Source organism: Perca fluviatilis, chromosome 23 (assembly GCF_010015445.1).
Source record: "Perca fluviatilis chromosome 23, GENO_Pfluv_1.0, whole genome shotgun sequence".
Lineage (NCBI taxonomy): Eukaryota > Metazoa > Chordata > Actinopteri > Perciformes > Percidae > Perca > Perca fluviatilis.
The window spans coordinates 4,482,989-4,495,229 of NC_053134.1; the positions used below are offsets into that span (position 1 = coordinate 4,482,989).

Below are 12,241 nucleotides of genomic sequence, written 5' to 3' on the forward strand. Positions count from 1 at the left end.
CCCATAGACGTAAACCTGTACAAATACAATGTTACAAGTAAAAATCGTTTGAAAAAGTCATTGAAAATGTTTCTTAAATTAAGGATTATTTTATTTTGGTTTTTCAAAATACAGAAAATAGTGAGAATTGCCCTCGAAACAAAACAACACACACACACACACACACACACACACACACACACACTCTAAAAATAGAATATAGGATTCAAATTACAAAGTTATTAAGATAATTTATAAAAATGCAGAGCAGTAATAAAAAGAAAATCGAAATGTTCACATCATACAAAACACAGTAAGTCCTAACTGTGATATTTTATTATTTTATTATCTATATTTTCATATATGTTTTCCTGTCTGGATTTAGCTATCGCAGTTTTCTGTGTGAGGGAGTCGTCTGTTGCTATAGAGATGATCTCTGCTCTGCTACCCCCTCCAGTCCGCTAGCGGCCGCTGTTGCTCAATACACGCACGTTAAACGACGTTACACACGGAGGAAACAGGAACACACGGTCCGGTTTGGAACCAGAAATCACGGCTGTATTCTGCCGGAGTGCGAGTAAGAAAATCCAGCAGGACAGTAGCGGGGATTCGTCACTTTTAAGGCCGGTACTGGAGCTTCGACTGCCGGGGAGAGACGCTAACTCACGGGGTGATTGTTTGGCCGGAGCGAGACAGACAGAAGAAGAGAAGCAGGGGAGACAGATGGAAAGATGGAGACCCCAGGTAAACTTTTCTTATTGCGTGGCAGAATGAGAGAAAGACAGACGGACAGGCAGAGAGACAGACACATAGACGGAGCTATGTTGTGTTCAGACTTAAAAATCTTAAAACTATTATGCCGTGTTAACCAACAATAACACACACGCCATTTAAGCTTTTAATTTACGGTTTAACCTCCATTAACTAGTTCCATTACTGACTCACGCCAAACTTAATTTAAAAAAACAGCTATTTTACCGTCAACCGTTACAAACCGCAAAATGTTCCCCCTACCTGTGTTAGTTAGTTTACAGATTGGTAAAACAGTGGTGGGAAGTAATGAAGTACGTTTACTCAAATACTGGACGTAAGTATTCCTTTGAGGTACTTGTACTTTACTTGAGAATAACCATTTTATTCTAGGCTACCACCTTATTGTTACTCCACTATATTTTAGATGCTATTGTATCACATACAACACAAAATTGCCCAATTCAGTGTTAACTTATGATATTATTGCGTTGTACTCTCATATATTGCTATTTAAGCACTATTCTTACGCTAGACAATGATGGAAGTGAAGCTAATGCAAACTACTTATATCATATTTTCTAAACTCTTCTAACTTGTTGAAGTAACTTTTAACTGTAGCTGTAAATGTAATGGAGTTAGAAGTACAATATTTCCCTCTGAAATGTATTGAGGTAGAACCATAAAGTACCTCAAATGCGTACTTGAGTACAGAACTTGAGTAAATGCAATTTCCACCTTTGCCAACAGTATATAAAGTAGTTAATCTTAGCTTTACATTCAACAGCTTTAACATAAACATGCTGCTTCCACAGTAATGCATAGTAAATAATATAAGAATAATATAACACTAAGGTGGGCAATTATGCTGCACCATGAGTACTTATACTTTTGGTACCTTCACTGCATTTTGATGACCATACTTATGTACTTAGTAGGGTGCACTGATCGGATATCGGTCCGATATTGACAAAATAGCTGGATCGGGGATCGGAATAATTAACAGAACCACGGGCCAATCCAATTCTGTTAGTTTTTTTCCCCCTCTGTCGCACCTGTGTTGCATTCTGGAAGAGTTCAGTGTACAAATAAATAAGAATGCAATACATTACATCCATGTTATTTTGTCTTAGTTAGGAAAGTAATGTTTAGTTAGGAAAGTCTGGTGCCTTTAGTCTCTTCCACATGGTGGAAGGAAGGTATAAGGTGGAAGGTATACAGTTTATTATTAATTCAACGGTATAGAGACAGATCGGATTCGAAAAAGTCAGATCGGTGCATCCCTAGTACTTAGTTGTAAATGCAGGACTTTTACTTGTAACAAAGTATTGTATATTGTAGTGTTGTTCCTTTTACTTAAGTAGTACCACACATGTGGGTATGTTGAAAACACAGCAGTTTTGCACTATAGCGTTTACATAAAGCGACCGTAAACTAGGGGCTGTGCAATTAATTGAAATTTAATCGTGATTATGATTTTGGCTCCCAATGATCACAAAAACAGAATAATCAAGAAAAACAAATATTTAGCTATTATGTTTTGAGAGTAAACTCTTATTTTCTCTTGGGTTCTGAATGAAAATAAAAAGTAATAAAGTTTCAATAGGAAAAGTATAAAGGCAAATTTCACAGTTGTATGTGTTTTTTATACTGTTGATTTATTTAACGTTTTTCACTGTTTATGTTCAATAATTGCAACATCTTTCCAGAAGTCAACGAGTAATCGTGTTAAATTATCGTGATTTCAATATTAACCGAAATTATCGTGATTATATTTTTTTTTCCATAATCGAGCAGCCCTACTGTAAAAAAATGATCATGTTAGAGTTTGAACATAAAGTTTTTCGACTTTCTAATATTCACTTTCTCTTGTTTTTGCAGCGTGAACAACTATCTCAGCTAAGTTAAACAAAGCTCGGCTTGGGTAAGCTAAGCTAGGAGACCTCCAGAACCATGGCTGGGACGCTGTTAAATTTATCATCCAACAGGCGCATCGTCGCCGGCCTGCTGGTCAACCTGCTGTCCTCCATCTGCATTGTTTTTATCAACAAGTGGATCTACGTACACTATGGCTTCCCCAACATGACCTTGACCCTCGTTCACTTTGTGGTCACCTGGCTGGGACTCTACATCTGTAACAAAATGGACATTTTCTCTCCAAAAAGCCTTCCCATTCGCAGGATTGTGTGGCTGGCTCTGAGCTTCTGTGGGTTCGTGGCCTTCACCAACCTTTCCCCTGCAGAACAACTCAATAGGAACGTACCAGCTGGCTAAAGCCATGACCACACCCGTCATCATCCTCATCCAGACCACCTACTACAAGAAGACCTTCTCCACCAAGATTAAACTGACACTGGTAAGTAGGGCTGGGTATCGTTCAGAATCTTTCGATCCGGTGCCAATTTCGATACCTCAGTTTCGATACCGATTCCTAACGATACTTTTTTCGATACCATATGTTTTAAAATCCATTTCAACATCAACAAAAATACATTAAACACAAAGCTTTTATTTCCACCTTAATTGTGAATCAAAACAGTTATCAAAATTAAAAAAATCTGGTAAAACTGCTCACTCAGAGTAACATTAATAAAAGTGCCTCCTTGCCTTGCAAGCTCAGCCTGTCAGTCAGTCATCAGGGCAGAGAAACCACCGTTGTGGCTGCTTGTAAGAGGAAGTGGAACGTCAACAGCACCGCGACCGCTTTCGGCTCGCCATTAATAGGCTCGTTCGAGATGAGCCAGATCTGCGCAGAATCGATCACCGGCGATCGGCGCCCAATGCATGCCGGTTAGATTTGTGTCCGACTTGATCCCGACTTGCTCTGACGTCATGCACACGTGGGCAACGATAATCTCACGAGACCAAGGCGGCCGTAGTTCTGAGATGCAGGTAGCGCAGTTGCTTTTCACCAACTGCAAGAGCCAGGCGGACGCAGGTGGACCCAGGGCATGCTGGGAAACGCCGGCCTCTCAGCTGATCAAACAGCTGATTGGTTCAGAATCGACTCAACATGATGACGTTTTATATAAACTTTTTATTGATTTTCAATCGGAGGGATTTTAACTGTGATTTGTCTGATTTAAAAGCTTATTCTGTACAGAACACATGTTGTGAGGCTGATAGTGTATTTGTGTTTAAAAAATCAGAGAGACTAAATCTGTTCAGATTACGGATCATCTACAGTCTGTTGTTTATTAAAATCAGCAACAAAATGCATGTAAGAGAATTTTGACAGCTACTTTGTCATAATAAAAACAACTGGAGACTGTGTAGGAGCTGATATAGGGGTCTGATAACATTTTATTAAATCGGAATCGGACCACCGTGTTTCTGTCACTTCCTGTTCAGCCTGAAGGCTGCTGGAGTCAGCTGGAAAACTGTCCGACTTGAGAGCGGACTTTTATCACCGCCCCTGCTGCTGCCGCCTGCTCTCGTCTACTTTACAGGCGAGGCGCAGTTCATCTCGAACGAGCCTATTATCATATCGCAGCAAACGCTGTCTGCGTGAAGTTTTGAAAAACTGTAACCACACTTGAAACCAACCGTGACTCTCTGTGACTTCAACAAAACTGCAGACAGTTTACTCCGTCCGCACCTCTCCGTGTGCGTATGTGTGTGTGTGTGTCGGTCGGAGCTCCGCTCTGTGTCAATATGCAGAGAGGACAGATAAGCTTGCGCTTACACGCTAAGACGCTTTTGGAACCGAAATTTGGCACCGAAAGATAAAGAATTTTTCGATACTCATAGGATTGGAATATTTTTTTCGATACCATAAAAGTATCGACGTTCGGTACCCAGCCCTACTGGTAAGGAACGTTTAGGGCTGGTTCACGTTTTTCCTTCAATACTGTAATAAAGTTCAGACCGATTCAACTTTTGGAGAAACGCAACCCGACGTCGCGCTGCGGTGGCCAGGCATGTAACCGGCGATCAGACTTGTCGGTGTGTTTTGAGCCGGTGTGAGACTCCCGTACAGGAAACAGGAAACATCACTGCCTCTATCACTGCCACAAGAAAGTTTTACCAAGGTGGTAAGTGAGCGTCCGGAAAGCGTACCTCCAAGGGGAGATTCTGATGCTAACAAGCCATCACCTCCCGCTAGCTTTCCATTGACTCCCATTCATTTTGATGTCACTTTGACAGCGAATAACTTTACATCTGAAGCGTTTACAGACTCTTATTTGTCCATTGTTTATTTCTAAAGAAACACGACAATGTATAAAAGGCTCCATTACCTTGTATCTCACATTATGGCCCCGTAGCAGACGCTTTTGTGAAAATAGGCTAACGATTGTGTCATGACCACAGTCGCACAGTAGAGAAATTATCGTATAGTCAGTAGAAGCTCACAGGCAATCAGGGGGACGAGGGAGAAGCCCATATGATGACTAAGTGGGTAAAGGCAAATAACAGAACCGCTAGTATGTCTGTTAAGTTACGAAAATGATATCGCTTTACTGTAACGCAGCCTGTAAAATCATGACAAGACAACCCTTTCATATCACGATATCCACATTTTAAGGCGATATCTAGTCTCCTATATCAGTGTCGAGATAATATCGATTTATTGCCCAGCTCTAATGTTGATATAATATCAATATATTGCCTAGGCCCTCGTGGCCGCCACTACCGAAGCTTTGAATATTCGCTGTTGAGCTTCGAAGCACAAAAAGAGATATCGGGGACAGCCGTAGAAAGTTCATACCTTTGCCGTTGCGGTAATCTGAAGGTAGTAGCTGGTTAAAGCTGTTACCATAGTGGTGTTGTAGTAAAAGCTCTCTGTAATTTATGACATTGTGATGAGCTGTAACAGGTGGTTTAGTTGTTTTGAACTTGTACCTGTCTGCTTCTCCAGGTGCCCATCACATTAGGGGTGATATTGAATTCGTACTTTGACGTGAGGTTCAACCTGCTGGGGACGGTGTTTGCAACGCTGGGTGTTTTGGTGACGTCGCTTTACCAAGTGGTGAGTAAATATACAGAGAAACAAGACGTCTCGGAGACAAGAAAGACAAAGTGGTTTGTGTGAAATTAACTAGAGCCCAACCGATATATCGGCGGGCCGATATTATATTAGGCATTTTCCAAACTATTGGCATTTATAATGGCCAATAAATAAATATTTAAAAAAAATAAAACGGACGAAACCCCCTTCAACCATGTTCTGAGTGTTGGCGTTGTGTAGTGTGTCCACCAGAGGGCACTCTACAACGTCCCTGTTGGCAACACCAACAACCCTTTAAGTTTCATATCTTAAGTTTGTATTTTTATACATTTTATTTATCAGAACTTTAATATATTTTTATGTTCCTCTGTTCTGTTGTGACAATAAAACAAACAAGTTTATTTTTAAACTTTATCATATTATTTTAGTGAAGACTCGTAAATAACTAATGTTAGGGAAATCTGTTTGTTTTGTTACGTGTTTGTGGATGTTTATCTATCTATCTATCTCGGAATATCAGATTTTTAAATCACCAAATATTTGTATCGATATCGACCTTAAAAATCCTTTATCGGTCGGGCTTTAAAATTAACAAGAATAAAGTAAATCTCTCTCTCTCTCTCTCTCTCTCTCTCTCTCTCTCTCTCTCTCTCTCTCTCTCTCTCTCTCTCTCTCTCTCTCTCTCTCTCTCTCTCTCTCTCTCTCAGTGGGTGGGAGCTAAACAACATGAGCTCCAGGTGAACTCCATGCAGCTTCTGTACTATCAGGTATGACTAATAATTTAACATTGATACTGTAACTGCAAATTATATTGTGAGTGAATGTAACAGTACCAGGGTCACTTAGTACTCAGTATACTAGAGAGTCGTATGAGTTTGTTTTCTCTGCTACACAGTCTACACCACCTTAGTCAGGCTGACGGTTAGCTTTCTGGTTAAACTGCTACTATGACTTATCGGTCTTGACTTAGAACTTTATTTGGGACTTCTTGGTTTTGACCTGGGACTTGTTCCCCTTGACTTGGGACTTGATGGTCTTCACGTAGAACTTGACTTGGGGCTTGTTCTTTATTTGGGACTTGACTTGAGACTTGTTGGTTTTGTCCTAGGACTTGTTCTCCTTATCTTTCCCCTTCACTTGGGACTTGTTGGCCTTGACTTTGGACCTGTTGGTCTTTACCTGGGGCTTGTTGATTGTGATCTAGGACTTGATTGGGGATTTTTTACCCTTCTTTTGGAACTTGACTTAGTACTTGTTGATCTTTATGTGGGACTTGACCAAAACAAATCAAGAATGCATACCGTGGCTCTGATACAGTGCAGCTCAGCTCAAGACATCCCTGAATATTAATACTTTGACTGTAATAGTAGCCTGTTTGTATTAATACTGTGACTCTAACACTGGCCTGTTTATATGAATCCATAATTTGATGTAACAGATAACAGTAGGGCTGGGCGATATAGAGAAAATCCAATATCACAATATTCTTGACCAAATACCTAGATGTTGATATTGCGACGATATTATATGGTTGACTATTGATGCTTTAACAAAATGTTATTTACACAATGAGATTTTTGATCAATAATATCCAGAAATTATTTAATGACTTTGTGGGTAATGGTAAAGGCTAGAACAGTCTGGTAAGTTCAGAAAATGACATCACTTTACTGTAATGCAGCCTTTAAAACCAGGAAAAGACAACACTTACCATATTACGATATTACAATATCCAAAATCTAAGACGATATCTAGTCTCATATCGCAATATCGATATAATATCGATATATTGCCCAGCCCTAGATGACAGTAATGTTAACACAGTGACTGTCCCGTCAGGCTCCTCTGTCATCGGGCTTCCTGCTCTGCGTTGTTCCCGTGTTTGAGCCGCTGACTGGAGACGGAGGAATATTTGGACCCTGGTCTCTACCTGCTCTGGTCAGGCTCAAATACACAACACACACACACACACACACACACACACACACACACACACACACACACACACACACACACACACACACACACACACACACCCTTGCCTTACAACTAGGCTTAGTTTGAACATACGAACAATATGCAACTAGCTTTATTTGATGATTTTGTACATTGTCATGTAGCTGGGGTAACAGTGTTCTCTTCTTGTTGCCTAGGTGACGGTGCTGTTCTCGGGTGTGGTGGCGTTCCTGGTCAACCTGTCCATCTACTGGATCATTGGAAACACCTCAGCTGTCACGTATCCTGCAATATATGGGAGCCCGAAGAGCCTTTTGGGGGGTCTGAAGGGTGTTTAACAGGCTTCTCAAGGCTGTAAGAGTCGAGGTTCTTCTTGGCAGGTGTGAGGCCTTCTTGAAGAGGTTTAAGGACTCTGTTGGGTAAGGGGGGATTTAAGGGGTTTTGGTTTAGGGCGCTGTAAGGAGCTTTCTGATCTTTTTAAACAGATTTCAGACCCTCTTGGTGAGGTTTTTTGGTTTTATTAATGGGGGATTTAAAGGGTTTTAGGACTTTTTAGGGTCTTTGTTGATCTCTGGGAGATCACTGTTAGGTGAAGAGCTTTCTGGTTTCTTTGAAAGGGTTTCAGAACTTGTGGAGAAGATTTCTGCTGTTCTTGAGGGGGTCTGTGGTTTTTTTCAAGGAGGTCTTTGGTCGTCTTTCTTGGGGATTTAAGGGGCTTAAGGGTTTCTTGGGGGGGGGGGGGATGCTGGTCTCCTGGAAGGTGTCTTTGGTGATCTCATTTGATGGCTTTGTAAAGAGCTTTCCGGTTTCTCTAAAAGGGATTCAGAACTTCTTCAGACGGTTTGTGGGACAGTTAAGGGGTTTCAGGTAGTCTTTACTTATTATTCTAGATATTAGATTTCATTATTTTCAATGGGTTTCATACGTGTTGGTGTTCTCCTGACCCTATTTTGCAGCTACAACATGTTTGGTCATTTTAAATTCTGCATCACTCTGATTGGAGGATACCTGCTCTTTCATGACCCGCTGTCACTCAACCAGGTGAGTCTTACTGGGCTGCTCTGATGATTTCAACTGGCAACTTTCCGGCTCCAACCTCTCCATTATTATTTCCTCCAATCCCTCTTTTCTCTCCCTGTCTTTCTGTCCTCACACTCAGGCATTGGGGATCCTCTGCACTCTGGCAGGTATCCTGTCTTACACTCACTTCAAGCTGAACGAACAGGAGGAGGGGAAGAGCCGCCTTGCTCAAAGACCGTAGGCTGACTTACCTGTCAATCAACTGCACAGACTCCCGCCGTTGGCCACAGGCTGAAGACTCTTTATATATATATTTTTAAGAGTATTTTTTTAGTAGAGTAAGGATTTTCATCGTTGTTCTCCGACATGTCGACACATCCTCTGCTCTTCCCGTGGGTCTTTGCCCCAACAACACTGAAGCTCATCACACCGGCAGCTGGAAAATGAAAAGCTTTTTTTTTTTTTTTTTTGTAACTTAGGGATACTTAAAAATCAGACACCATCTTTGTTTTCATCCAAAGCAGATAAAAAGAACAGGCACAGCTTTCTTTTCAAAGAGCTTTTACACCGACGCATGCGAGAGGTCAAACTCACGCCCTGTCTGACGTATCTGATGACCTTCGATGCATTTAGTAACCAATCAAAAGGAGGCTACAGGTTTATGTCATCATAGGGTGGGCAGAGTTAAAGGACAGATTCTGTTAAAGACCCTTCGAGCGAAGGCACCAAACCTTCCTCTGCTGCTGGAGGCAATATAATAATTAGTAGAAGAATAAAAGAAAGGCAGCTCAACATAAGATGATGTAAAGCAGTACATCGTCTTCCATGTGTTTCTGCTCCTTGATTCTTAGACCAACTATCGTGTGTATTTACCAAGCTTAGTGGATTGGTCCTGCTGTTTCTGGACTCTAAACAGTCCAGTACACCTTCTGTCAGGTCCTATCTTTAAGGGATTTGTCATTTAATGAAAACGTTTCTTGCTTTAAAGTGACAGTTGCTTTATCGTTTTTAATAACTGCTTGGCTGCACCATTCCAAACGTGTATTACACAATGGCCACTTGCCAAAGGAAAAGAGACAGGCTGTGTTCAAATACTGTATGTGTTTGTAGTGAGTTTAAACTGTTAATTTACACACAATGTACCCTTTAAAGGTCCCATGGCATGAAAATTTCACTTTGAGTTTTTTTTAACATTAATATGCGTTCCCCCAGCCTGCCTATGGTCCCCCAGTGGCTAGAAATGGTGATAGGTGTAAACCGAGCCCTGGGTATCCTGCTCTGCCTTTGAGAAAATGAAAGCTCAGATGGGCCGATCTGGAATCTTCTCCTTATGAGGTCATAAGGAGCAAGGTTACCTCCCCTTTCTCTGCTTTGCCTGCCCAGAGAATTTGGTCCACCCATGAGAGAGAGAGAGAGAGACATCATGGCTTTCAAATGAGCAAAGTGGCAGTTGGTCAAGGACACACCCCCACCCTCCAACTTGCCCCCCCCCCCTTCCTCCTCAATAGCTACAGACACAGAAATGGCACATCCTAAGGAAAGCTCATTGTGGGACGGGCTCTAGTGGCTGTAATTCTGCACCAAGGCTGAAGAGACTTCAGATACAGTATTAGGGGACCACTAAGGTCTATATAAAAGCATCCAAAGAGCACCATGTCATGGGACCTTTTAATATACCTCGACACTGACTGAGAACGATCGTCCAACGATTTTCAAGCAGTCCCTGTCAACAGACACCTGCCAACCGATCAAACTGTATTTTCCACAAGTGTTGTTTATTTAATACGTTTCCCAAAATGAGGGTGACCAGATGAGAATGGATGAAATTCGGGACATTGGAGTTTGGGGTAGGCGCGGTGGCCTTCAGCAAACGGTATCAGTAAAACGTGTGAAAGTCAAAACTCAACACTGAAATGTATTATTTTTGTTCATGAAGTCAAGTCTGTCATGAGGAAAAAAGAAATACTGGCTGTTCTATGTAACCGTGTGACGCCTGCCTCCCCTCTGCAAAAGTCCAAATTCTTTCCTGCAGACTTTGCTAAACACTTTGTTTGGATCTCGTAATGCAGCCACGTTTCACGGGTGTTTCCCTCCCCACTCCTCCCGGTACTTGAAGTATGGTTTTTGCATTTCGGCTTGATGTTCACCAGGTCCCGGGACACCAGGTTCCATGTCAAAGATAGATGGTTTCATTTCCTTCTGTACATGTTCTCAATCATTGTTAGTTTTATTATGCTCTGAGTCTCACTCAATTTAAGTTTTTCTTACTTTTATTTTTATTTTGTAGCAGTTTTTGACAAAAACTTGTTAAATGTTGTTGATTGTGGCTAGCTGGTAGCTAGCTGGGGTTTACAGATTCTGATTTCTACTTCAGAGCCAAGCTTTCAAGATTGTCATTTCACTTCACGGTGTTGAACATACTCAGTCTGCTGAATAAAAACCAATGTCACTTTACAGTTGTTTGTACTGTTGTATCTCTGCTGATTGACCGGCTGTACAGAGTTTCCTTGGATACGGACATGCAGTGATGAGAGAAGTATTCAGATCATTCACTTTAGTAAAAGAACCAATGCATTCATTTGAAAATAGTCCACTACAAGTAATAGTCCTGCATTAGAAACCGTACAGAAGTACGATAGTCCAGATGTTTTAAAGTGTGGTTGTATGAGCTACTTCTCCATAGTCTGTGTGTTAGCTACAGTAGATTGGGGGTCCCCAGTTTGGAGAAGCAGGCAGGAGTACTGACACGGAAGCTAAGCAATGTCCTGCAGAATGTGAACATGGTTTATTTATTATAAGCACACCTAAAATGTAGTTTTACTGTGAAAAGCTCTTCTGTGGCTCCGAGCTGAGCTTTCAGTACCACCCTCTGTGTATGTGTGTTTCATTAACACTGTGTCAATAAAGCTACAATAGCAACCCTTGTACTCACTCTCACACACACACATGCGCGCACACAGTATGGCTGTGCACAGAGGATCTTTCAGACGAATGAATGAGTGGAAAGAGTGTGTGTAACATACCTATAGTCTCCTGAGGAGGAAAATCTGGCAGCTGCTGTAAAAAAAATAACTCACAGAGACTCCATTCTGTTTCCACTGAAGGTCCAGTTTAGTTTCAGCTGTTTTAACTGTTGAAATTACATTTCAGGTTTGTTTGAATTTCAATTTTTGACATACTTGTACTTTAACTGAGTGTTTCCTTTTTATACTAGATACTTCTATTCTTTTACATCTCAGAAGCAGATGTCGTACATTTGACTTCACTACATATATTTTAAATTTAAGTTTTCTTGTATTTTAGTTTGTTCTGTTTTCCTCGAGACCGCAGAGGGTGGGGGGTGGGTCAGGGTTTTGGTTCCTGTTCAGTTGTATTTGTTTGTTCTATATGTTGTGTTCAAAAAATATAAAATAAATAAAAAATGTATCATAAAAAAAGATTTGATTAATTCAGATTATATATATATATATATATATATATATAAATATATATATATATGTATATATATATATATATATGTATATATATATGTATATATATATATATGTATATATATATATATATATATATGTATATATATATGTATAT

The 12,241-nt window shown here is 40.7% G+C and overlaps 1 protein-coding gene across 1 annotated transcript; it reads left to right on the forward strand.

Annotated features, from left to right (window-relative positions):
- The first annotated feature begins 472 nt into the window (after positions 1–472).
- On the forward strand, positions 473–9,899 carry slc35e3 (solute carrier family 35 member E3). The gene is given in 9 exon segments (XM_039792070.1): positions 473–723; positions 2,611–2,964; positions 2,966–3,085; positions 5,588–5,698; positions 6,385–6,444; positions 7,517–7,615; positions 7,831–7,913; positions 8,590–8,674; positions 8,793–9,899. Coding segments are annotated over 8 exon segments (942 nt in total). The 5' UTR covers positions 473–723; positions 2,611–2,682; the 3' UTR covers positions 8,895–9,899.
- Positions 9,900–12,241: the final 2,342 nt, after the last annotated feature.